This window comes from Panthera onca, chromosome C1, assembly GCF_046562875.1.
Source record: "Panthera onca isolate mPanOnc1 chromosome C1, mPanOnc1 haplotype 2, whole genome shotgun sequence".
NCBI lineage: Eukaryota > Metazoa > Chordata > Mammalia > Carnivora > Felidae > Panthera > Panthera onca.
This window is the reverse complement of record NC_138346.1, coordinates 121,524,908-121,551,918: the sequence shown is the minus strand read 5'-3', so window position 1 is coordinate 121,551,918 and position 27,011 is coordinate 121,524,908. Positions and strand designations below refer to the sequence as shown.

General features: G+C 46.7%; 1 protein-coding gene and 1 long non-coding RNA gene across 5 annotated transcripts in view; one reads left to right on the top strand and one right to left on the bottom strand.

Moving 5' to 3' along the window:
* Positions 1 to 7,905: 7,905 nt before the first annotated feature.
* TRIM45 (tripartite motif containing 45) lies at positions 7,906 to 16,303 on the bottom strand. 2 transcript variants are annotated; one of them, XM_060625579.2, is made up of 6 exons: positions 15,438 to 16,303; positions 13,045 to 13,778; positions 11,637 to 11,766; positions 10,943 to 11,057; positions 9,009 to 9,169; positions 7,906 to 8,154 (listed from the first exon to the last, which is right to left on the bottom strand). In XM_060625579.2, the coding sequence occupies exons 1-6, from the start codon at positions 15,923 to 15,925 to the stop codon at positions 8,076 to 8,078; spliced, it is 1,707 nt and encodes a 568-aa protein (XP_060481562.2). In that variant the 5' UTR covers positions 15,926 to 16,303; the 3' UTR covers positions 7,906 to 8,075. The 2 variants fall into 2 exon arrangements, with proteins under 2 accessions (XP_060481562.2, XP_060481561.2); XM_060625578.2 differs by having other exon boundaries at positions 9,009 to 9,135.
* LOC132673160 (uncharacterized) overlaps positions 16,297 to 27,011 on the top strand; it is a 24,628-nt gene continuing 13,913 nt past the window's right edge. The window contains exons 1-4 of one of the 3 annotated variants that reach the window (XR_009607888.2): positions 16,738 to 17,118; positions 17,491 to 17,580; positions 23,088 to 23,221; positions 24,952 to 25,036. This is a non-coding gene — a long non-coding RNA (uncharacterized LOC132673160). Of the gene's footprint in view, positions 16,643 to 16,737; positions 17,276 to 17,490; positions 17,581 to 23,087; positions 23,222 to 24,951; positions 25,037 to 27,011 lie in introns of those variants that run through there. The other 2 variants (XR_009607889.2, XR_009607890.2) reach the window with 2 other exon arrangements.

The following is a 27,011-nucleotide window of genomic DNA, read 5'->3' as shown; positions in this document are numbered from 1 at the left end:
AGTCCCCAGTAACAATGGCTCCCAGGCCGGCGAGAATGCATAGAGCCCCGCTCCTCTCGCTGCTGATTGTCTGATATTAGGCCAGTTACAGATTCCTTGGGTGCCTCAGCTATCATCTGTAAGGTGTATGGATTAACATCTCATTATGCGCCACTGGGAATTTAGTAACTAATACATATGCTGTAACCCATCTGACTAAAATGGAAGGCAGTCGTGTCAGTGAGAGGCCTGTTAGAGGAACACTATGCATTCCAAGCACTGTTTAGGACAGAGGCACTGTTAGCTTTGCGATTCATGCATTTGAGAGAGAGTGCGTGCACAGGCATGAGCTGGAGAGGGGCAGAGAGACAGGGAGGGAGAGAGAATCCTAGGTAGGCTGACCGTGTAGATCCTGACGCAGGGCTCTATCTCACAAACCATGAGGTTGTGACCTGAGCCAAAATGAAGAGTCAGACGTTTGACTGAGCCGCCCAGGCGCACCAAGGGCCAAGCATTTTTGCTTTAGTTTGGAGATGGATGCAGGGATTACAACATACAATCTTCAGGTATTCAGAGCCCGCTGACATGTAATCTGTAAGATCCCGTCTGATACTTTATAACCAGTTTCTGTAGTGTCCCTTGTGATTCTAAGCTAGCAAAGCCATATGATTATGTCCTGGGTAAGTATTCCTATACTAATGAGATGCTATTGGCATGAAGTAGACACAGAAAAAGTTGGAATGTTGTTTCAACGGGATGGAATATACCAAACCATGCATTCTTTTTTTTTTTTCTTAATATTTATTTATTTTTGAGAGACACAGAGCATAAGTGGGGGAGGGGCAGAGAGACCGACAGAACCCAAAGCAGGCTCCAGGCTCTGAACTGTCAGCACTGAGCCTGACCCAAGGCTCAAACCCTTGAAGCATGAGACCGTGGCCTGAGCCAAAGTCAGATGCTTAACCAACTGAGCCCCCCGGGTGCCTCCCAAACCATGCATTCTTACATCCTAGTCCTGGAGTAGAAACTTCTCGTGATTAATGTTAAGTAGCATTCTGGTGTCTCTCAGGTCCACATTGATTTTAGTCACTGTGAGTCAGTTTCTTAAGGCCTGGGCATGACATGATGGGTCTGTACACCCTCTAGGAACAGGCAGCATCCCATACTAGTGATCGAATTGGGGTTCTGCCAGTGTCAACCAGACTTCCGTATGTGACACCCCTACTGCCAGATTATCTTCTTACGGCTGCCTGCCTACCTTACCAGACTCGGGCAAGGACAGAACGATGTACTAAATGCTTTGTAAACCGTGGAAGTGTCGTACAAGTGCTAGTGTTACCGCTGTGGGACCAGGTCTGGGAGTGAGAGTAAAACAGGAGCATGGGTGCAGCTGAAAGCCAGATGGTGAGTATCTGTCACCAAAGGGCAACACTGCTGAGCACCCAACTTACAAGGTATTTCTTATGTGACAGATGTGACTTCATGGGAGCTTTACAGTTTGACTTCTCTTTAGCAGCGTTGATCTTAAAAGGGGGCATTGTGCATGCCATGGGTGGACGGAATCCTGAACCCTTTAAAAATCCCACCAACGACTCTGAAGATCCCACCAAGAGCTCCTGTTGCCATGCAGTCGTTATGACCAGCAATAGGTAGGATGATATCTTTGTGGAATATGACCCTTTTCCCTAGCAGTTTCGTGTGTGTGACTTAGAATTGCTATACACGAACACTGACTTGTTTACTCTCTGATTCTCTCTCTTGCCCAATGAAGTGGCCTGCACCAAGGCTCAAAGGCGAAGCCAGAGTCTTCCCTACTAATAGGACAATCATGGAGTCACCAGTGTCCCGTATGACCTCTGCGGTTGTCTGGAATCTTGATGTTGACCATGATGCCTTGAGAGAATTGGGTTTACAAAGTGGGATATCGCACTGCTATTTGCCATCTAGCATCTAGCGCTGAGAAAAGGCAGGAGGAATGTAAAAAGCATAGCTGCAGGCACAAAGAATGATAATGAGAACTTGGAATTCCTAAGCATGTAACCTAGAAGAAAATATTTGCAGAAATAAACATGAAATTAGGATCCCTTATAGCACAAAGTGCCACAAGAGTCCATCGGTCAGGATGGAGAAGGAAATGGCCCCTAGGGCCTGGCCCCTAGGGGGCAAACAGGGGAGACAGACCTGTAGTCACATGACCTCTTTACTAGCTTGAGTCCTTTTTTACCCAGAATCCTTAGCTAATCTGAGTGTAGGTAGAGATTAGGTATAAAAGGTAGGATGGGGAGACTATTTCCACTGCTAAGTCCTTCATACATTCAAAAATATACATGCCAGGCATTGCCGGGCATTGAAAGTAAAAGGGCAAGCAAAAGCCAACACAGTCCCTGTCCTCCCTGAGGCTTACAGTCTCACAGGGGAGGGCATTAATCACATCACATACGGCTGTGAAGGGACAGTGATGTGCAGTGGAGAGCGGTAGTAGCTGGGAGGGCTTAGAGCAAGGAGCTAGGACAGGAACCGGTCAGGCAAGCCTAGGGAAGTGATGACGGAATTGAAATCCATACGTGGATGCTAACAAGGCCGAGTGAAATGCCTCTTTCTGTATTCTGCGTCAGTTGGCATTCGCTTTACCCAACCACCTCTTGAGACAAACTTGGCAGGGATACATCCTCTGGAGGAAAGCTGAGTGACAGTTGCTTTTTAGCAATTGGAGTGGGTGGGCTGACAGGTATACGTGTGTGTTCATGATCTAAGGCAGCCAACGTGTTTATCCTGTTACGGCGTCCCACGGGACAGAGGCCCTCGTTTTACTTACCAGTAAACCAAAGATCAAATTTACATCATAACGCTGCACCTGGTTGGTGCTTCAGCGCTCACAACTCCAGAGTGATTTCTGAAGCACTTTGTTACACTGGGGACAATTCCTAAATCCTCAGATTTCTTTTTGTCCTCACCTTGGGGATCTTGGGCTCTGCAGATTACTCTTAACTTTGCCGGCAGGGCAACTGAATTGAGTTTAGACTCCATTGTATCGCAGGCCAATGAACAGGCCACCCCCCACCCCCCACCTCCCACACAAACTGTCATGCTATTTGTTTCAGAATTGTTACTATTAGTATTGCTTAAAGGCGAGGGCACTTGCCGGAACCTGGATGTCTCCTAGAAAATTTCTGTTGCAATATAATTTCATCTATAGTAGAGTTATACAATTACCAAACCCTTTTCCCAACTGAAATAAATGGTAAGCTTTTTATCCTGAGTTCTGAAATCTGATTCATTAAAAGACACACAGGGAAAAATGATGTAATACAACAGGCTTCTTCATGGCAAAGCTATTCCCTGGATGTCTGAGGTAATTGGAAAATTCAAGGCTGGTTCCTAAGGTGCATATAATTTATAGAGCAGGGTTGAGAGAAGGCTGAGATTTTTTTTCCAAGTGGGATTTGGTTACATGACAAATATTGGAGTTTGGGGGAAGGGCAGTGTGGCTTGTAGAAACAGATACCAAGGAGATCCAAACTAAAACGTGTACCAAATGATACCTTTATTTATTCAACAAAATGATTAAGCCTCTCCTGTGTGCCAGGAACTGTCCTACATGGGGACAATATAATCGATAATGTCAAGTCCCTGTCTTCACAGAGCCGAGTGTCATATGAGAGAACAGACATTAAACAAGTAGAGTATGTGTGTGAGGTGGTGAGGAAGCCGAATAAGGGTGATACAGAGTCCTGGGGTGGGGAGATGCTATCTTATCCAAGGTAGCTAGAGACCGCTCCGATGTGATGTTTGACACAGGAGCAGAAACCTGAGGAGAAAGAGAGTGAATCATTAAGTGTCTGTGAGAAGAGCACTCCAGATGGAGGGGCAGTGATTGTAAAGGCTGCTAGACAGCCTACTTGGAGAGTTTGAGGAGCCCGGGGCAGGTGGGTCTGGCTGGAATAGAGAGACGGAAGGATGGGGGTAGGAAATGAGACAAGAGCAGGGAGCTGGGGTGCAGGCTCTTAGAGGCCGCTGTAAACGCTGGCTTTGTCCTGAGTAAGATGGGAGGCCATTGGCGGGTGTTGAGCAGAAGAGTGACATAATCCGAGGTATTTCAGAAGGACCCCTCTGACTCCTGAGGGGAGAACAGGCCCCAGGAGGGGGTGGGGGTTGAAAGCAGGGAGATGAGTAGGGGAGGAAGGCAAGGGAGGAATCTTGGTGTCTTACACCAGGACAGTAGCAGTGCTCCGGGGGTATATTTTGAAGGGACAGCCAAAAGGACTCACCCATGGATTGGATATGGTGCTCGAGAGGGGAGTCAAGCATGTTTGCAGGGCCATGGGCTCTACCGCCTGTAAGCATGGATTGGGGCTTTCCTTTTAAAGAGGCGGAACAGACTGCAGGAGAAGCAGGTTGGTAGTGTAGGCAGGTGGGAAGCGAGAACTGGAAACTAGGGGTTCTGCTGTGGACATCTGGAATTTGAGGTGCCTGTGATACATCCAAGTAGAGGGGGTGAGCCACTGGATATAACCCTTTGGAATTTGGAGCAGGAGATAAACATAGGAGTTACCAGTGTCTAAATGGTATTTAAAGTCAGCAGGGGATGAGATAGCCAAAGGAAGGGGAAGAAATGGAAATGCAAGAACGGATCCTTTGGGCTGTCCAATGTGTAGGGCCTGGGGAGACGAGGAGGAACTAGCAAAGATGAAAAGTCAGGGAAAGTCAGTGAGATGGACGATTAAGGAGAATGATGCCACGGGAACCAAGGGAAGAGAACGTTTCAAGGAGGGGAAAGTGATCAGCTGTGTTAAATGCTGTTGATGGAAACATTGGGAACTGATCATTGGGTTCCATAATGTGGACATTACTGGGGACCTTGATAAGTGTTTTCAGTGGAGTGGTGAGGAAGAAGGGCCGACTGGGTTAGATCTAAGAGAGGGTGCAAGGACAAGCAGGGATAGCAAACAATTATTTTCGAGGTTTTTAAAAAGGGAAGCAGAAAAATGGAGTGGTTGTCAGGGTAATGAAAGATTTGATGGACTGAATTTTGTGTCCCCCCCCCCCCCACCCCGCCATTCATAGGTTGAAGCCCTAATCCTCAGTGTGACAGTATTTGGGGACAGGGCCTTTAAGGAAATAACTGAGGTCAAATGGGGTGAGAAGTACAGGCCCTAATTCAGTAGGACCGGTGTCCTTATAAGAAGAGGAGGAGACACGAGGGATGTACGTATCTGCATGGAGGCAAGGCAGCAGTCATCTGCAAGCCAGGGAGAAGGGCCTCCATCTTGGACTTCCAGCCTCCAGAAATGGGAGAAAGAAATTTCTGTTGTTTGAGCCCCACAGTCTGCGGGTTTTGGTCATGGCAGCCCCAACAGACTAATACAAAAATCAAGGGAAACCTGTTGTTTGGAGAGTGGGGCGGGGGAATACTGTAGCATGTTTCTTTTCTGAAATGAGCAGTGAGCAGAGTGGGGAGTTCTGGGAGCAAGGTTCCTGGGTTGGAGAGATGGAATGGGGTCTAGTACAGACCCCACGTGTATAGAGGTTTGCTTTTGATACGAATGCCAGCAGATGCATAGATGTGGTGGGAAGGTAGGGGATTCTCTTCTGAATCCTTTGGTTTTCTTGGTGAAATAGGAGGCCAGGTCATGAGTGGGGAGGGGAAGTTGGGTAGAAAGGGGAGTTTGAGAAGAAAGTAAGAAATAATTTCATCTTTTCAGGGTGGGGGAGCGAACAGACTAGAGAGATGTCGTCAGGCAATTGGGCGATGCTAAGGGCCCACTGAAATTAGTGATCGTGGATTTAAAGTGAGGCTAGTCCTCGTGTTCTTGTGTTTTTCTCCAGGATCATTTCTGCAGGGTTGGGTGGAGAGTCAGATCCAAGCGGGGGCTTTGTCACGAATGACAGGGAGACCCACAGGCAGGAGAGGTTGTAATGATGGTCTGGAGAATCTAAGCGGAGAGAGGATGAAGGAAGGCACGTGGGGGCAGGAGGGGAACAGTGGGAAGCACGTGGAGGCACTGCGTTGTGGGTCCCCGAGCAGAGTCAGATTATTACAGCGGGTGAGCCAGAGAGATGGGAGCTTGTGGTCGTAGGAGGCTGGAAATTCAAACTCTGCAGACGGTGCAGTTGGAATCCAGCCAGGCCCGGGGGGTGACCGACTGTATGGCTGAGGTAGGGGGAACAAGAACAGAGAACGGGTCATGGAATTAAGAAGGCTGTGTGGATACTGAATTACTCTGGCTCTGCAGCGGCAGCAAGCTGGGTGCTAAAATCTTCAAGGAACGAGGAGGGATGTGGGGCTGTGTAGATGCTGAACCACGGAGGGGCAGTCAGTTATAGAAAGGCATCAGCTTTAAGGCGGGCCACTTTTTAAAAAAAAGCGGTAATGGCCAGGAACAGGGCTTCTCAACAGCGGCCCATTAACAGTTTGGACTGGATATTTCCTTGTTGCAGAAAGCTGTCCTAAACTGAGCAGTTCCTGACTTCTACCCAATAGATGCTAGGAGCGAGCACCAGCCCCCGTTGTAGCAAAGACAAATGTCCCCAAGATCACGCCTGGCTGAGAAGCACTGATCGGAAAGCAGCAATGATGAGCTAACAGGACACCTACCTGAGCTCTGGTTGGAGCAGTTGGAAGGAGTGAGGAAAAGCAAGTAGCTAACACTTCATGAGGGTCATGGGGCCATCAGTGTCTTCTGGGAAGATCAGATGTGGGTTAGAGAGCATGGAGGGGAATCTTCCCAGAAAAGGATGAGAATATAGTGAACACCTTCGGATTTACGGCTCCGATGTAGCTCCTATCTGTGAGCCCTAAGGAGGAAATGAACGCGTTCCATGATGACCTGACAGTCGTGTGTTTCATCCGCTAATTTCACTTCCTTTGCCTGACCCAATTCACTGCTCAAATGAGTCACCTACTTCTTAATGGATCTTGTGGTGCCGATTTCAGTAATTATACTTAATACATGCTGAGTTTTTGCCACATAAGAAATCAAGAGCCACATAAGAAATCAAGAGAAACACCAAATATATACAGTGAAGCCCTGGGCAGGGATGAGGCACTGGCACTGTGTGCTTCCTCTTCCAAGAATTCTCTGACAGCTAAGCAGGTGCACTCTAGGACTCAAAGCTTCTAGTTAACTCCCTAGCTTTTCGGACAAAAGTGAAGACTCCTCTCTAAATGACAAAGGGCTGAGGGATGTGAGGAGGATGAACGTATCAAGATTGCCTGGCGTGAGTAGAACTGCAATAAATTTATGAGGTGGTATTTCAACACTGTTCCTTTATTTTCCTACTACTTGTATGGCCTTGACCAAAGAGTAATCCAGGCTTATGAGTACGAGATGAGTGTGGTGTACGGGTCAAGCCGGGACTTCCACCTGAACGGCAAGACCACATTATAATCCATGTAGAGTGTGCTAGCAAAAAGTGGATATGATGAAAGGCTTTCATTCCTTGATGAAAATAGCAAAAATGTGGCTCAGGGAGAAGTAAAAGAGTTACGCATTCAAAAGCAAGGAACTAGGGGCGCCTGGGTGGCTCAGTTGGTTAAGCGTCCGACTTCAGCTCAGGTCATGGTATCGTGGTTCGTGGGTTCGAGCCCTGCCTCAGGATCTGTGTGGACAGCTCAGAGCCTGGAGCCTGCTTCAGATTCTGTGTCTCCCTCTCTCTCTCTGCCCCTCTCCCACTCACACCTTGTCTCTCTCTCTCAAAAATAAACAAACATTAAAAACAAAAACAAAAAAAGTAAGGAACTAAACATCCCCATGATATAAGTTCCAACTGCACAGATCCCTTGGTTCCCGTACAAAAGAGTGAACACTGCCAATCACCACGAAGAGAAATGTGCTGGTCCCTTGTGCTCAGCCATCCACACATATGATCAGTGAGGAACTGACAAAAAAGGACTTGGAACTCGAGAGTATAAGACAAGGCACTTTGTTTTATTGTATCAGATTCTTCAGAATTAATGTCTGGGGTCCTCTGGTCATCTGAAGGCTGGGCACCGCTCGGACAAGCTGACCGCGTAGCCAGGAAAGCATCAGAGGGCTACGGTCCTGAGTAGACTCCTCGGTGCACTCTCCCCACCTGTCCATGTGCATTCCGACTTCTCAGCAAACTTCCCGCAGCATGACCAGTGCGGGCGGCCTGGGTGACCTTTGTGTCCGTGGCCACAGCCCAGGTACCCACCTGCATGGTGGTTCAGAGAGGAGACAGAAGACAGCCATTAGAGTGAAGTCCAGAAGTTCACCAGGGAAACTAAAGCTTCTGGCAACGTTTAGACTCATGGATGTGAAAACGTTTAGTAAGAACCCGGTGAGGAGAACAAACTGTCGCCTCCGTAGCAGGAGGGCTCCCGAGGGCTGAAGACAGTCAGTTAAGACTGTCAGTTAGCCGAAGTTCTAAGAAGAGTGTTGTTTTAACGTTCTGCTAACTCAAGGAGATGAGCTGGTTTGGATTTTCACTGAAAAAGAATTGAAATAAGAGAGAAGGGAAGAGTGGCAGAAGTAAAAAAGAACGTAGTTCCTGTAGTGTTTATGCAAAACGGTGCCTGAGCCCATCTTAAGGCCCACCATCAGAGCACAAACACAGTAGAATACTTTAAAAGAAATAATTAGATCTCTTGCCTGAGCTGATGCCCCTACCCCCAAGGAAAGAGCCAGACCTTCTCCCCATCCCTGCCTTGCTTGGAATTTAAGGTTTTAAAAGGAACAGAGTGGACTTATAGTTTTTAAGTGCCAGGCTGCGGGAAAGGGTACAGATGGAAATCGAATGTCCTGGGGAGGAGCACAGGGCTCATAAGATTGGCGAACTGTATCAAAACTAAAAGAACTCCGAACTTTTCAGCTTACGATTTCACTTTTCAGAATAAAGAAGCGTTAAGTGAAACTTCTAGAAGTGTGGTATATTTACAGGCACAGATGATATTCCCAGCAAGAAAGCCTATGTCTGAACATCCTAAACCTAGTGGCTGTGCGGTAGGTGACCCCCACTGCTGGGAGACAGGCCCACAGGGGCAGGACTTGGAGAGCGAGCCTCCTTACCTGGCATGGTGCCTCCACAGGCACAGCGAGCCGTTTTCTGGCCTCCGCTGGAGCAGAACGTGCAGCAGTGAAACACGCCTGTGTGTGAGCGATGCCTTTTCCTCACGGTCACAGTGAATGGTGAGCCCTTCAGTGTTTAGACCAAGAGCAGAGAACAGCACCTTATGAGTCAACAGGGGTGTGCTGAGCGTCACATGTGCTAAATGCGGTGTAAGTCCCAGGGCCTGGCCATGGAGGACAGGGACCACGGCAGGGAAACAGACTAGGGACGGTAACTAGCTGGGTGCTCGGCTGGACGGCGCCAGGTACAAATGCAGTGAGAGTCAAGGAATGTGTGTGGCCCTTCTGGCACGTGGCCCACCTGATACACGAGTAAACCCAATCTGTGCTCCTGCGTCACGGATGTCACGGTCTTCTCCGTCCCGGAGGGGTGTTGGTGTGCCGCAACCCCGAGGCTGGGCCGTCACTCCCTTCCTTCCACCCGTCCCCCCTGGACATATCCATTTACCCATCCGCTTAGTCTAGGTCTATGAGGATACAGGCAAGGGAGAAAGGTGAATAATTCTCAAATTAGAAACTCTCCTACCTGCCCCTTCAAGGACAACTTCCACTCTCCAGTTTCTGTCCTACATTAGACCACAAATATTTAATAAGTGTTGCTTACGTGCCTGTCCCTGAGTGGGAACCGTACTGTCTGCAAAAGCACCAAGCAGAGGAGTGTGGCACCTTAGAAGCCTTTCAAATGTTCCATCTCTCTTCCCTTAAAGAGTATATGATCTATTTTAATCTTTATTTATTTTTGAAAGAGAGACAGAGTGGGGAGGGGGAGAGGGGCAGAAAGAGAGGGAGACACAGAATCCGAAGCAGGCTCCAGGCTCCAAGCTGTCAGCACCAAGCCCGACACAGGGCTCAAACTCACAGACCGTGAGATCATGACCTGAGATGAAGCCAGTCGCTTAACCGACAGAGCCACCCAGGCGCCCCTAGTTTATGATCTGTTTTAAAAAACAAACCAGAGTTCAAAGAAATGGGTTCAAATTCTGATCCTGCTATACAGGGACTGTGTATTTCAGCAAGTTTGTTTCTCAGTCTGAGTGGACAATGATCGCTATGCCCGAACGGTTTGGAAGAAAGGTGTGAGAATGTCTGCAAAGGGACCTGGCCCACCCCAGCGTGCCGTAATCAGACAGGCAGGAAGTGGCTGCTGAATAGGAGTCTTCCTGGTGCACACGCCACAAGCCCAACATATCACGACACTATGGTATTTTATTGTCCCTGTCAGTATTGCTTTCTGGTCGGGGAACACCTGTGACTACTTGAGATTCTGTTGGACATGCTGAGTATTGCCCAATTTTTAAAAATTTGTAATCTCTAAACCAGAAGGTGTTATCCTTGCTGCGGAGGTCGTGTGGTAACCCTGGTAATGGCTAAGCACGTATGGAAAGAGTGACGCGGGCAGATGGCCAGGCAGAGAGAAGACTGGTCAGTTGAGGGGAGAGGGCCTAACTCTCCCAAACTGCGTTACAGTAAGTTCCAGTACGTCCGGTCACAGTCCGAAGAAAGCTGGAAAATCCCGAGCTAGATTATATTGCTTGAATGTGTATACTTGTTCCCAGGCAGATTGCCCACTGTGACTGAGGTATCTTTCCCAAGTCAAGAAGTCTCCAACTGGGAGAATGATGAAAGGCAAGCCTAACTGCCAGGAGGTACAGTAGGGATAGAGTTCTTCTGGTCACCAGCATCCTTTAGTAAGGCTAAAAGTAGCAAAGTCTGGGTCATTTCTAATGTGAACAGAGTAAAAAAGAGAATTCTATTGGGCCCCTCCATACAGCTGATCCTATGAGACATGTCCCCACGTCCTGAGATGGTAGAAGCCAGAGGAGCCAAGGGGAAAGGAGCCCAGGGAGGCACACACGTGGGTCCCACTCACTTACCTGCACATGCTGCTCTTTGACGCAGACCAACACGGTATAGATGCCAGGCTCCTTGGGAGTATAGGAGACATAGTACGTCCCATCCTTGTTATCTTGTACCAGCGTTCTGACCGGACTGAATGCACATGGAGTTCAATAACCACTCACTCTCACAAGCCGGCCGCAACTGCCCGCTACTTTAGGGTGTAAACTCTACACCATTCAACCCGATATTAATTTGAAATATCCCCCAGCAGGACACTTCTTCCACTGGTCTCAGAAATTAATTTTACAGCAGAGGGGAAGCGGCATAAATGCTGATCCAACCTGATGTACAGATGAGTTCCTTGAAAGCGTTACTGTGTTCTTTGAGGGGTTCCTGTTGTACCCTCCCGCTCTCTCCTCTCTCCTGATTCCAGAGACATAAAAATACACTCCCAGCACAATGTAGTAGCAAAGTGGGGCTGAATTTTGAGAAGGGGGCCATTCAGTCCAACACAGAATATTTTTCAGACAATCTGAGGGGCAGAGCATTGAGTACTGGCATAAAACCCACACAAGAAAACACATCTGCTCCAAAAGGTCATATCACATTTTTTAACAGCGTCAGGGGAGTGGGATCTAACCACGCAGTTATATCACTACTGGGAAGGGCCTCAAGTTTCCAGTTTCATCACCCCCTATGACCCCTGACACCTGACTGTGTAATACAAACCTGTCTTTCTTATCTTTGGGGACTACAGCGACGTGCACGCTGTCTCCTCCCCTGCCCATGCTCTCTCCTGCTGCATCCTTGCAAAGCAGGGTGAAAGAGGCTGTCTGTTTCTCCCGGGCTCTGTAGAGATCTGCAGAAGATAAACACTCAGTCCTCATCTCAAAGGCCAACCATTGGTGACTGCATCCCCAGATCAGACACCATCTCGCCTTTTCTCTTTAGAACAAACAGTTGTGCTTCCTGTTTACTGTGATGGCCCTGCTTCCTTTTTCTTCTCTTCTGGCTCTTTCCCCTAGAGCATACCTCTTGGCACTCCCTCCTGGCGAGCCTGGTTGTCTCTCAGCCAGTAGCTACTCTTGGATCACGCAGGATCCTGAACCTGAACCTCAGCCCTAAGGGAGCTAATCCTAAGGACAAACCTACGTATTCAGAGAAGAGAAGCTCTAGACCCTGTGAGAGAAGGTAGTAGCCCCCAAACCGCTCTCCCTGAGCTGTGGATCATGCTGGAACAGGCAGGGGGGTCGGTTAATCAGCTTCGAATCTTCGGCCCTCCTGCCAGCATGCTGCGGGGAATATTCAGTAGCTACAGCCTCTGGTCCAGCAGGTGCAACATGGCTTCTTAACCTGCGGTTCATGAACTACCATGTGGTCTTTGGAGAGGCTTATGAAGGGTCTAAGAATCTCCTGAAATGGTGTGCCCAAAGTAATAGCTGTTCCTTGGGGAGAGATCATTCTCAAAGGGATCTGTGACCTCCAAACAGTTAAGAATTCCCGCGCCAGAGTCAGCCTGCCCCTACGGTACCGTCTTGCTGTCAGGACCGATCTCTAAACTATATGTTTGAATGACATGCCTCCTTTAGGGACAGAATGGGCAAAAGAAATTGTTTCTCCCCCTACTGAATGGAATGCCTATCATAATCTTTTCAATGCTGAGATGTGACTTACATGAACCACAAAGGGCATAGAAGAAAGTACATTATAACCCTGTCTTCCTCACTCCTCCGAAACTCTCTTCAGAACCAGATCCAAGTACTCTGGGGCCTGCCAGTCTCCTCTCCGAGCAGGCAGGATTTCGCCCTGGCCTATCCTGTTGTCTTCTACGGGCACGGGCTCCTCTGTCATCTGATAGAAATAGCACGCTCCTTGAGGTCCTTGCTAGTTACTACTTTGCTCAACTGGAAAAGGGTCAAGCCTCACCCCTGTATGGGCTACGCACCGTACCCTGACCAGAACGAAACAGAAAGAAAGGCAAGGGAGGGGTCACTGTCCTTCGGACCGGTATGGCTCTCTCCCTTGGTAAACCAGTCAGGAGGAAGCTCTTCCTAGCTGGATGAAGGCCCCGGCTGAAAAAGCCGTACCTCTTTCAACACCATGTCCCCATCCACTGCCCTCTCAAATGCCTTCCTACCTTCTCCTTGAAGGACACATTTAGCTGGATCGACCTCTTTCGTATTGATGGTCCCATAAACTTCATAGCCACGGCACCGGCCTGCTCTCTGCTGAGGAGAGAAGCGTATCTTATCGTTTACTCCAGGATGGGCACTATATTCAACTTTGTTCAGCTTCGTGAGCCGTTCCACTACCACCCCCTTGGTGATGAGGATCTCCAAGTCCGAGCCACTGGTCAGCAGGTGCTCAGTGAACTCCACGCCCGTCCGCATGTCCGCCAGCAGCTGCTCGAGCTGTGCCTTCTGCAGCTGCAGGGAGTTTTCCTTCTGGACCCGGATGTCTTCCAGCTGCTTCAGCAGCCTGTCCCGGTGCTCCTCAATGGCCTTGATGTAACCCTCGGAGAACGTTCGCACGTCAGCTGCCACAGCCTCCACTCGCTTCTGGAGGGCACTGTTCATCTCTGTGATCTGTGCCAGGGCTTCCTCCAGGGCCTCCACGTGGGGCTGGGTGCCTCTGAGAAGCTCCCGCACAGAGTCCCCGTGCTTGTGAATAACGTTGCTGGCGAAGTCGTAGGGGTGCTCCCGGTGCTCGCCCACCACGCAGTCCCGGCACACGGGCCGGTCACAGAGCTCACAGAACAGTCTCAGCTCCTCTGCTGGGTGCACGGGACACAGAATGGGCTTCCCGATCCTGCTGTAGCCTTTCAAGTCTTTTAGGTCCACCACCGTGTGGTAAGTTGTTTTCTTCTGCCGCCTAGGGGCAAACAGAGCCAGGATCGGGACATTAGGGGACAATTCAGTTGGGAAACAGTCGGGCAGTTTCAAAAGCATGGGCGCTGAAGTCAAAGAAACCTGAGTTCGGTCCCTTGCTCTAACCTCTTACTAACCACAGGGTCCTCTCTGATTCCAGTTCCTCATCTGTCCCAGGGGGGATAGTACCTACTTGAAAGGGCTACTATATTGAATAAAGTGATAGTGGACTAGGGCTCTCTGGCCTGGAACGGGACTCTGCCAAAGGTTGCGACACTAAGGCTATGTCCTGGAACTTTCTCCGAAGAGTGAATTTGGCAAGTTTCAACAACAGCCATGGCCTGCTCCTTCAGCAAGCTAGAGGTGAGAGCATGGAGGTAACCCAGCACCAGGAGACAGAAACTATGCAAGAGGACACAGCAGCACACCCTAGGCAATTAAAAAGTGTCTGGCTGGCCGTGACATTAAGTCTCCCTAAGATTTCGGTAAAGCATTTCCATGACCAGCGCTCCACCACCCCAAAGCAGCAAGCTAGAATTTTCCTCGAGTCATCGAAATTATTAGAAAGAGTGAAATCAGCGGTCAGTAGGATCACACTTCTCTTAATTCCCCTTTTCTGTAGCCTTCTGGAGTTTCAAGGAAATCTCTAGAAAACCTGATGACTGTTGAGCGATCCCCCCAGTTAGCATTATATCAACTTGGAGCTTACATGCCTATTCTGGCACCAGAAACATGGCTGTAGAGAAAACAGCATCAGCTGTTTGACTGGCAGCAAGGCAGTCATAATTACCAGTTAAAAATAGACTGAAGACTACTAACTTGTTCTGTGGGTGCGACCAGAAAACAAATGGAAGGTAGAATTTAGAAACTATTTTAAGCTAATCCTAAAATCATGGCTATTTTCTATTCTGATGCCCTGGAATGGGGGAGAAGGTGGACAAGGGACAAAGAGTGATCCATGTGGCAAACTTCACCAAATGCCACGAAAGACCTAAATATGCACCCCAACAAGCACCTACCGGCCCACCTCACCAAGCTCCAGAGTGACTCTAGGTAGTACAAGGCAAAGGCTGAGGTGGGGCGCCGCCAAATAGCACCTTATACTGTTTGGAGGGCAGCGTGGATTAGCAGAAAGAGTACAGAATGCAGCCAGAAGCCCTAGATGTAAAATTCGGTTCTGTTACGCACTCCTTCCCAGCTGGCGGACCTTGGCAAATCACAGTGTTGAGCTTCAGTTTCCTCAAATAATAAATGGGAGTGAAAACAGTGCCTGCTTTTCTATAAGAGCAGCAAGGCATCAAATGAGATTAAGGCCAGGGGCTATGCTCTTATATTCTTCTGTTCAGCCAGCACCCACTACCATTATCCCTTATACAAAAAGCGATTAAGGACCCAAGGAAACTGTGAATGTGCTTCCCAAACCGCAAAAGGACTATGCAAACCTTTGATTCCACTATTACTACAGGTATTATGTAAGGGTGCAGGAGTTAACTACTATCCTAGAGTATTTATCACAGCATATATTGCTGTTTGACCTTACATGGCACTTGAGAGCGCTTTCCTTCCCATCTCTTCACAAGGGATTTCTGGCTTGACACCACTTTTTTTTTTTTTTTTTTTTTCCTGCTCTTAAGCTACACCAGGTGGGGTATCCCATCTTTACCTATGAGCCTGGCAGCAGAAGTGGCAGAGGTTGGCTCTGCAGGTCTGACATCTCTTCTCCACTTCCCTGTCGCTGCACAGGTCACACACCAGGCCCTGGCCTTCCCCACGAAGACTCTCCAGCATCACGTCATTCATGGCCAGGTGGTCTATGGTTAAAGCCTTCACTCCACCCATGGGCAGGTCCACCTGAGTGTCACATACCGGACAGAGGATGCCGATCTGGGGCTGCAGACTGTGTGGCTTGAGTTCCTGGAATATTGACCCCTCAGAGCTTGTGTCAGAGTCGCCCCCTCGGATGTCCACTACTGAGTAGGGTTCCAGCTGCTCCAGACACGTGGTGCAAACTGTGTGCAAACAAGGCAAGAGCCTGGGGGCTTTGAAAAGCCCCATGCACAAAGGGCAGTGAGTCTTGCCTGAGTTCCCAAGTGCAGTCCCACTGGGGAGTTTGCCCACGAAGCCCAGCAGCGGCTTCCTGTTTTCTGACATATTCCCCACGTTTGTGCCCAGTATCAGGAAAGGCTCTGGGTAGTTCTATAATAAAGTAGTAGGTGATTAAGCCCACCCAAAGAGAAAGTTTCCAGAATTTGAGCAGAGACCATGGGGACTCTCTCTTCGGCAAAGCAAAGGGCAAAATGATAGAAGAGTCAAAGGAACCACCCACGGATCTACTTAGGAGGGCCCCCTCCTTTCCATGGCATCCCATACCAGACGCACCCACGCCCTCCTCTGCCCCCCAAGTCCTCCGCCCCGGAAGCACTTCCAGGTCTAAATCCTGAGCTGGTCCTGATGCCAACTCCTGGACCCCTGCACCTCTCACTTCCTCCACTACCCGCCCCCCTCCCGCGTCCCGGCCCCCCCCCCCCCCCCCCCCCCCCGGCCCCAAGGGTCCTGCGCCCGACACGCGACAAGCGCCTCCCCCGCCCCCGCGTGATGAGGTGGGGAGGGGGGGGCTCCCGCTCCTTCCCTCGACCCGGCCCTTCGCGGACCGCACACGGCGGGCAAAGGAACTGCGATTCCGGCCGGCCTCTCTGCGGCCGCCGCCTCCCCGACACCTCGGCTCAAGGTGCCCGATGGCTCTGGCCCCATCTCGCACCAATCCCAGCCCGGTCTACTCAGGCGAGTCCAATCACCGTCCGAGAGGGGCGGCCTTCGCCGCTGGGGGTCCCGCCTCCCCCCAGAGTGACACCACCACCATCCAATAAGGTTTGGAAATTCCACATCTTCGCCAGGCCACTCCGACGGGGAGGGGAGGGATCTTTCTAAGTGCCGGGGGCCCGGCGGCAGGAGGGCTAGGGCCGAGGGGAGGAAAAGAGCGAGGCTGGAAGTGAGCGGCATAGTATAAGCAGCGTCACCCTTTTACGGGGACGATCCCTCTATCGCTGTGGCGACCAGAGAGGCCAGAGGACCACTTAAAAAGCCCCGCTGGTCTGCCACGGGGACGGCCTCCTTTGCGCCCTCGGATTGGGCCCACGGACCCAGACCGGGCCCTTCCATTGGCGGGTGGCGCTGTCAGTTGCTCAGCGCACAGCTTGCTGGGAGTTGTAGGACGAGGGGTCCTCGTCCCAGAGGCTTCGGACTCTATGAAGGACGTTTCTGCTCGGCCGGCCTGAGCCCACGAGTTCCCGCCTGGGCCTCCTCAGCTTATTTTAGTCCAGGAATCCCCCAGGCTCAGCATGCAGGTTACAAGAGCTTCGTTTCCCGGGGCTCAGGGCCTCGAGGTTCTGGGGACCCGTCTGGGAGACCGTTGAACCGAGGGCTGGCTTCGTGGTTCCCTGGGGTGAAGAAGCCGTTGTGTGACCCGTCGGGGCCAGGGGCGCGGAAGGCCAGAGGGGTTAGGTATTTGTCACCCAGAAGCCTACAGTTCCGTACACCAGAAACGGAGCAAGTTTGTCCGGCTGTTTTGATCAGTCAGTCCAAGGGGGGCCGTGACTGGTCACAATGGGAGAGTGGCTCCTGGCCAAGAGGGAGGGAACCCTTTATGGGCTCACAAAATAATTGGGAAGATGAACGCGACAGGCAGCCTTGGCAATTTCTTTGTCTCTTTCTTCAAGTATCCTCACCAGGAGTCTCCTTATTCGGCCCTGTGGGGGCTTTGCCACACCCGAGATCTGGGACCTGTATCTCCACAATTTCCAGAAATGGTAACCCTCTAGCTCCTTCCCCTCCACTGTTCTATTTCCAGTCCCTTAAGCTTGTCTGGTATGCCTGGTTCTCTCACTGCTGGTTTTGTTCCTGACCCTCCCTAGTTGATTTGGACCCAATGGGCAGCTGTTTCATTGAGTTCATGCTAGAGGCACACTTAGCCTGGAGCCTAAGCTTACAAAAATACGGAATCTGAAACCCAAAACAAAATAACACTTGACTTTAGAGTATGAAAACTATAAACGTTTTTAAAAATGGAAATGTTTGGCCATTTCCAAAATACAGCATGGCCATGAGTCCAATGCCACTGTTACATAAAAATGATTTGTGATTTCTAAAAATGAGTATGACCACGAAGGTCTTAAAAAATAGTCTTTACCTGGATTTCTTCAGCTTCTCCTCCTCCTCCTTCTGATCCAGACTCTCCTTTCTAGCATCTAATACCTTATGTACTCAGCAGGTAACTTGAATGGGGTGAGAAAAGCAAGATTATCTGGAAAACTCACTCACTTTCTGCTTAAAAATCTATGGTTTGTCGCACCTCCTCTCACACCCATCCTGACTGCCTTTCTTCTCTTCCTCAAGACCTTTGCTCTTTTACTCCAACCTCTCCTGGCTCTTCAAAACTTTGCTGCTCCTACATTTTCAGTCACTCCTTTACTAGCATGTTCTTTCTGCCAAGAGTTGTGATCAAGTCCTAAAGGGGGATGCACATCCCCCCTCGACTCAGCTGACTTTCAATTTAGCTGAGTTTTGTGACTCTCATCACTATATTCCTCAAAAGAATTGTCCTGCTTTCTGTGTTCATCACCACCCATTTTTTTCCTCCCTCAAATAAACTATAAAAAAATTTTTTTTTTCATGTTTATTTATTTTTGAGAGAGAGCACCAGCGGAGGAGGGGCAGAGACAGAGAGGGAGAAAGAGAATCTGAAACAGGCTCCAGGCTCTGAGCTGTCAGCACAGAGCCTGATGTGGGGCTTGAACCCATGAACCGCGAGATCATGACCTGAGCTGAAGTCGGAAGCCTAACTGACAACCACCCAGGCGCCCCAACTCCTCTCTTCTGTTGAAACTTTTCACTTGTAGATTACAAGTGACCAAGTCACTTTTCGCCAATATACTTTCCCCAATATACAGCCTCTTTAGTACTTACCATTGTTATGTACTTCCTCATCCTTAAAACTTGCTTTCTTTTTCTAAATCCTCTACTCTTCTGGCCTAATCTCTTGGGCTGTTTCTCACACTCTCCTTCCCTGGTTTCCCTTCGTCCTCTTTATACCCTTTTTTTCTCTATTTGTCATGTTACGTAGGTGATTCCCACATCCACACTTTCTCCCCTGAGCTTTGGTCACAGCTGTTCTAAATCTGCACTCATTGTGTCCCCATCTTCCTAAACCCCACATACCTTAAACTTCATTGAACTTTTTTGCTCACTAAACTGTGCTCTCTGAACTTTCCTATTTTATTCTCTCAAGGATATCATTATTCCCCCTTCTCTCCAGCTTGAAACCTTATAGTGTTCCTGGCTTCCTTTCTCTTTTTCCATGTCCAGGCAGGTACCAATTTCTTTCCATGCCCACTGCCAACATCATACTGCATAGAATTTTAGGATGATACAGGACCCTTACCTGTAGTATTAAGCCCTCACCTCAGATATTACAGTAGTCTCTGAATTATCCCTGCCCCCCATTTTTTTTAGTTCAAGTCCTTAGTCAACCCTATGATTTTTCCCAAATTAATTCTAAAAACAGGTGAAAACATGGTACAAGTCAGTCTTCATTCTAAAAGTTGCACTAGCTCCCTATCGCCATAGGATAAAATCTGGATTCCCTAATACATCGATAAACCTGGCCTTTTAGTTACCCCCCTAAACATGGTCAAACACGCTTCTTGGCCTTTGCCAGTTTTGTCTGCAGAATTCTTACACCTTTACTATTTAAACCTCCCCGTCCTTTGATGTCAGGCCTGCTTTACACTACTGCCTTGAAATTCCCTGTTGCTTCAGAGCCCCAAATTTGAGCTCCAGTGGCTCTTTTCCTCTACTTTCCTCTTTTCAGTTTGTGTCACATGGTAGTATTAAGTGTTTTTATTATGTATGTATGTGTGGGTGCATGGATATATGTATGCACCACACACACGCACAAATACACTGTGTCTCTATTAAGATGAGAACCCTTGGAAACCAACCTAGTGCCTAATCAGTAGACATGTAATAAGGACTTGTTATTGGCGAGGCAGGAAATGATGATGTCCAATTAAGGAGGATAAACAGGACTACAGGCAACCAAGAGTTTTGTAGCTAGTGCAGACCATAGGTGATATGGCGTGAGATCACAGGCGAGGATTAGTTAAGGATTCTCCTTTCCCAGAATCAGCTCAGTGTTTTATTCCATGCTAACAGACTACTTCATCTTTTCTGAGGACCCCAGGCAGCAAATAGTTACAGGGAAGGACAGAAGTCACAGGGTCAGAGGAATAGGACTGATGAAAGTGATCAGGTCCATCGGGGCGTCTAAAGAATTTCAGCCCACTCTCGTAGCCCAGGACAGGGAAAGTACCAAAGGCAGGAAGGATGGAAAAGCAGGGTGACCCATCAAGAAATCAGGGCTTGCTTGGGCATTTTGATCGATTAGTACCAGCAGAGACTGAGTGAATATACATAGAAGGTGAACCAGAGAGCTATGCCGGACTTACCTTTCACCGTTAAACTTCTTTCTCACTCCCCATCCTTTTTCCTTCCTTCAAGGGAAAGAGAATCCTTTCTCCTAGGATCTGTGCTCTGAGGCCAGACTCATCTGCCTGTTCTCTCTCCTCTGTCTTCGTCCGTTCCTTTCTGGTGGACTTTTCTTTCAACTCCTACTCATGCTTAAATCTCCTACCCTATGCCCCTCTCTAGCTCCTGATTTCCCGTGGCCTCTTAAAAAGAAGAGTCTACACTTGCTTCTCTAATTCTTGCATTTTACTCCTAAACACTAGGATCTGGCTTTTGCTGTCACCATTCCTCTGAAAATTGCTTTTGCCAGAGTCCCTGGTAACTTCCAACTTGTTAAATCCAGTGAATACTTTTCAGTTATGATCGAATGGAATTTGCTATCGTTTTTGTTTGTTTTTAAAGTAAGCTCCCTCCCGGAGAGAGAGAGGGAGACACCCATCGTGGGGCTGGAGCTCAAGACTTGGAGAGCCACATGCTGTACCAGCTGAGCCAGGTGCCCCTGCTTTCAACGCTGCCTCATTTCTTGAAACTTTCTCTTTCTCCTCCCTTGGTTGCTACAACACTGTTCTCGATTTTCCTTCCACTTCCTGCCTCTCTAACCAATCCTTCTCTTTCTTCCTGCAGCACACTACTTCTTCCACTGGGCTCTTAAAACACTGGTATTCCCCAGGGTCCTCAGCCTATTTAAAAACAAAAACAAAAACAAAAACTTCATCCTCCCTGATGGTTGTGAGATTTGGAGGTGGCGTTTATAGAGCACTAGCCCATGTTTTATATGGGAGCTCTTTTTTTTTTTTTTTTTTTTTACTGTTATCATTATTGCCCACATCATATCTCTGAATTTACTCCCTCCCTTCTATGCCTATTATTCCTGCTTTTTAGTTCAAGTCCTTACCAGGCTTTCTTTGGATTACTAATTAGTGTCCCTGTTTACAGTCCATTCTCTATGACCCTGTCAAAAATCTTTCTGAAACCCTAATTTGGTCATGATCTTCAGTGGCTATTCAGGACCTTCATTTCTTCATCAGATATTCTTTGAGCACCTGGAATATGTTTTCCCCAAATGTCTTTGTGGTTTGCTCCCCACTAGAACGGTAATGAGGGCAGGGACTTCTGACTGTGTGCCAAGATACATCATTGTGTAGAGCAAAAATCCCTGCTTTCATGGAAGCTATCTTCTAGGAGGGGCTTCCCTTAACTCTACCTTTCCCTCTGCAACCTCAGCCTAGTCAACCTCATTTCTCCTACTGCCTCACCCTGATTTTTTTTTTCCCCCTAAAAGAGCCTGATTCCTAAAAGAGTCTTTAGTGCCATCTAGTGGAAGTAGCTGCAATAAAATGCTCTCCTACTTCCAAAGCTTAGACAGCACACACTTCTATTTTGCTTATTTTGAACTGAGATGGGTGAGAGAAAACTTGGTCCCATTGCATTATGGCTGCTTTGCATTTTATCTAGAAATTCGCCGTGCCTTGAGATGTTTCTTTTTTTTTTTTTTTAATGTTTATCTTTGAGAAAGAGTGCCCGCGCACGCGAAGAGAGGTGGTCCAGAGAGAGAGGGAGACAGATAATTTGGCACAGAGCCAGATGCGGGGCTTGAACTCATGAACTGTGAGATTATGGCCTGAGCCAAAAGTTGGACACTCAACAGACTGAGCCACCAAGGTGCCCCAAGATGTTTCTAATTGTGAGATCTAATAAGTATAAATAGTTCCTTATAGCTGAGATTTTATGTTAACTGGGCAGCTCTTCACTCTTGAGAAGGTGTGGGATGAAAGGCCTAGAATGATCTGAGCTTTGGAGCTCTGCTTGTGTAACTACTTTCAGGTCAGACTGGAACTAAATGACTCATAAGATCCGTTGTTACTTATTACCCACCGTTTCAGAAAAAATTCTCCACAGTCTTCTTTAACATCTCACTTGACTCCTAGCTGCCTGACCAAATGCTCTGCCCTGACCCCAAACACCCCATAGTGGATATAGTCAGGAAGCTGCACCCAATCTTAATTGGTTTGGCATAAATATAAGCTATTCTTAGATTGTACTTGATTACACACTTTATTCATTTTCTGTGAATTCCTTTTTCTGTGTTTATGAAATAATAAAGCTCATTATTAACCTTTTTTGAAATAAATGTTTTATGAAGCCTCTGATAGATTAACATATTTACTAAAAAATTAATGTGGATAAACACTTTGTGATTAGATTATCTTTTATATAAATTTATCTTCCACATAAAATATACATAAATAAATTGGGTAATAATACAAAGAAAATGGCACATTTTGAGATTGGATTTTGTACTGCGGATGATGATAATTCTTGTGATTAAAATTAGAGCAGTAGTTGTGAATGTTTTTAGAGAACAGATACTAAAAGGCATGTTTTAAGTGAGTAAACAGACAAAAAAAAACCACACCTGTATGCACAGAGAACAAACTGGTGGGTGCCAGAAGGGAGGGAAGGGGGGAAGGGCAAAATGAATAAAGGGCGGTGGGAGATACAGGCTTCCAGTCTTGGAATGAAGGGGTCGCAGGAATCAACGGCACAGCATAAGGAATATATTCAGTGATACTGTAATAGCGTTGTATGGTGACAGCTGGTAGCGACACTTGTGGTGAGGATAGCATCATGGTTAGACTTGCCGAATGACTGTGTCGTATACCTGAAAGGTAACATTGCGTGTCAACTACACTCAAAAAAATTAATGAAAAAGAAGAAAAAATAAAAGGCATGTTTTGCACTCTTTATAATATTGCATTATAATTTAACATATGCTATTTTTTTCCCTTAGGATTCCTTTGTTATTTGTATTTAATGAACATGTCAACTTGCCAGATTAATCATGAAACTTTTGATGTAGAAGAGACCCTTTGTCTGGACTACATTTGCCCCAGATATCTTCATGGCTTGTTCCCTATCAGAATGGTAAGTCTCTGAAGATAAAGGCTATTGTCTGTGGTGTTCTCTGTGTATTCACAGTATCTAGATGCATGTCTAGCCCGTAACTGGAGCCCAAAAAATATTTATTAGATGGATATATGAGAAAATTGAGGCACAGCTAGGTAAAGACATGGCCTGAGGTCACATGAAATTACTGGAGAACTGGGACATGAATCCATGTCTTCTGACTCTTACTCTGTTGAGTTGTTCAGTATAACAGCTGGTCTCTATTCAGTACAGCTTATTTATTCATTCATTCATTCATTCATTCATTCATTCAGAGAGCATGAGCAGGAGAGTGGCAGAGAGAGAGAGACTGGGAGAGAATCCCAAGCTGGCTCCACATTGTCAGTGCAGAGCCTGACGCGGGCTTGATCTCACGAACCATGAGATCGTAACCTGAGCCAAAATTAAGAGTCAGACACTTAACCAGCGGAGCCACCCAGGTGCCCCAAATCGGTACAGCTTTTAGTTCAGGCACCTGGGTCCCCTACCCTGAGCTCTTTGCTTTGAAAGGAACTACTCAGGCTCCTCTGCAGTCACATCCCTACCCAGGGGACAGGGAATACTAAGAATACATTATCCCACTCTACCCCTTTCACCTTGGCCTCAGGAGTGGTCAAAGGGCAGCTGCTGGGGGTGGTGGAGCTTGATGGAGTTTGTTGGGATGTCCTCCATGGGGTGGAAAGAGAAAAACAATATGGGCTAATGCCTCTTTTTCTCCTTTTGCTCCTGGCCCCCCACATGTTAGGAGTGGGCCTGTCTCCATAGTAAATCTAGTTGTCCCCAAGTATTAAATGTCATTTAAATCAACACTGTGTGAATACCTATATTGTGCCAGATACTGTGTTGGGTATTTTCAAATGTATTTTTTCATTTAAATGTTATCCTTATTTAATAAGGCTCAGAAGTAACTTGATTAAGGACCCACAACTAATCAGGTACAGAGCTAAATGCATAACCAGTATCCTCAGGAAGTGTTAAGTGTTCTACCCTTACCAAAACACTAGAGTGTGTGTGTGTGTGTGTGTGTGTGTGTATGTGTGTGTGTAGATTTTTTTTAGTGAGAAAATAATGTTTGATCAAAACATGTGAACAGTTTAAAAGGGTGTAAGTAAATAGTAAATCTCGTGTGCCAGGCCCTGAGTCAGAAATAACCAGTTAACAATTTCTTTTGTTAAAGATACCCATATATTTTAAAACTTACCACCCACAATTTTGAACCTTTTTATTTGGAAAACCTTAGATATGAGCTATACATAGTGGAGAGAGTATAACAAACCTCCAAGAATCTATCATTCGGTGTCACCAGTTCATAGCATTCTCTCATTTTTATTTCATATATTTCTGCCACTGTTACTTTTATTATTATTTTTATTTGTTGGCGTATTCTAAATCAAGTCCAAGATATCATGTCATTTTATTAAATTATGTTAAGATTATATTAATATACTTATTTGGAAAGGTTTAATTATAAATATGGAAAATATTTTGACTTTTCATGTAGAATTCTTAATTTGAAAAATACCATATATGAAAAAAAATAAATTAAAAAAAAAGAAAAATACCATATATGGTTAAATACTAATTTAAATCCTCTCCTTCATTTCAAAGAGGACTCGGATGGGAGCTAGGCATTTAAAAATGGTTTTTGTGACTATAAATAAAACTTATATGTGTACAGCCTGTGTTATATCATGCTGTTTTCTTTTCAGGATTCTGTGGGACTGCATATTTTTTTGTGATAGGCCACTTTCTGTTTTTTTCTTTTCCCTTCCTTCGGAAGAGCTGTTCAAAATGGTAAGCAAATAAATGCCTTTTTTCCTTCTCGCTTCTCTGAGTGATAGAACCTGAAAATGATGAATATAAAAGGGCAGATTATGATTTAATGTGGTGCCTTTTCTAATTCAAATGACAGCTAACTTTTCTGAGCTGAGGTGCACCCACATCTTGGTAATAGCATTTAGAACATGAGTAGATTATAATATATCATGGCTTAGAGAGAAGCCTATACATTAGTTCCAGGAATGTTGCTAGGAAATATATATAAATAATGTTCCTGGTTGCCCAGAAATCTATATAATCTCCACCAACTGAGGCAAAGCCCAGTTATTTATTTCTATATTGACAGCAACTATTTTTTCTTAAGTACCTATTTTCTAGGTAGCATTCCAATCTGCACTACATTTTAATAAATTCTTCACTTTTTTTGCACAGTGTGCAGGACCTGAAAGCTTTTTGTCCTTTTATTAATGAGGAGTTCATGGTGTTTTCAGGAAACTCTAGTGTGATAGATCCCTTATATTCTTCAGTGTTCACGCCTCTCTTTTAGACAGAGTCCCATCAGGAAAATCTTTGGAGTGATACTCTCTGGGGGGTTGGACTGGGGAGGGGGTCCTTGGGGAGGCTGTTCCTAAATATCTATATGACAAGAGCTGAGAGGCAGTGACCTGGGTGGAAAGAAGACTCAGAAGCTTGATTGCACAGCAAAAACATTTTCCTCATGTACGTATCCAGCGTGGCTTGGTGCCGCCGCTGTCTAGACTTGCGCTGTCCCACATGTGGCTTTTGAGCATTTGACATGTGCTTAATACAAATTAGAAATGGTCTAAGTGTACACACATGCCGGTTTGAAAAGATTTATAATGAAAAAAGGAATGTCAAATATCTCAAATGTAACGTTTTATATGGATTGCATGTTGAAATGGCCTATATTATAAATATACGTATATTTTAAAATAGACACTTTATTTTTTGGAGTAGTTTTAGGTTCCCAGCAAAATTGAGCAGAAAGCACAGAGAGTTCTTATAGATCCCCTCTCCTCTCACGCACAGCCTCCTTACCATCAGCATCCTGCGCTAAGGAATTACCTTTGTTGTAATTGAACCAATATTGATACATCATTATCACCAAAGTGCACAGTTTTCATTAAGGTTCACTCTTGGTGTTGTGCATTCAGTAGGTTTTGACAAATGTATGATGTCATGTATCCACCATTACAGTATCACACGGAGTAATCTCACTGCCCTAAAAATCCCCAGTGCTTCGCGTATTCACCTCTTCCTCTCCTCACACTCCTGGCAAAGCCCTCATCCTTTTACTGTCTGTGGCTTGTCCTTTGCCCGATGACGTATCGCTGGAGTCATACAGTATGTAGCCTTTTCAGAGTGGCTTCTTTCACCTAGTAACAGACATTTCAGATTCCTTCGCATCTTTTCATGACTTGATAGCTTATTATTATTATTTCTTTTGCACTGGCCACTGTTGCAATATATGAAAGTGGTAATCTTTTCATAGAACTCTAGTACACAAGATCTATTATTAAGCTTATTTTCACTTGTTCCTTTTTACTTTCGTAATGTGGCTTCCAGAATAAAATTGCGTAGACTGCTTACGTTAAATGTGTGCTGAACAGCACTGCTCTAGACCTTGGTAAGACGGTGTCGTTGATAGTTTGTCTCCAATAAAATCTTCTCATTCCAACGCCTGCCTAAATTTTGCTGCCCCTACAAAGAGCATTCTCCATCTCTAGGACTTCTATACTTTGGGTTGGTCCCTCTACGTTGCCCCCAAACTACTTGGGATTACTATGGTTCTCCCCCTACCTTTCCCAAAAGAGACTTATGTTATTTAATTCATTTTGTCAGGACCAGGTGACAACTGATGAATTAGGTCCTTTTTCACTCTGTTGGGTTCTCTGGAGCATGTTAATTATGGTGTTAATTATGGTGGCCAAGTGGCTTATAATAAAAAATTTTCATGGAAGATGTGACC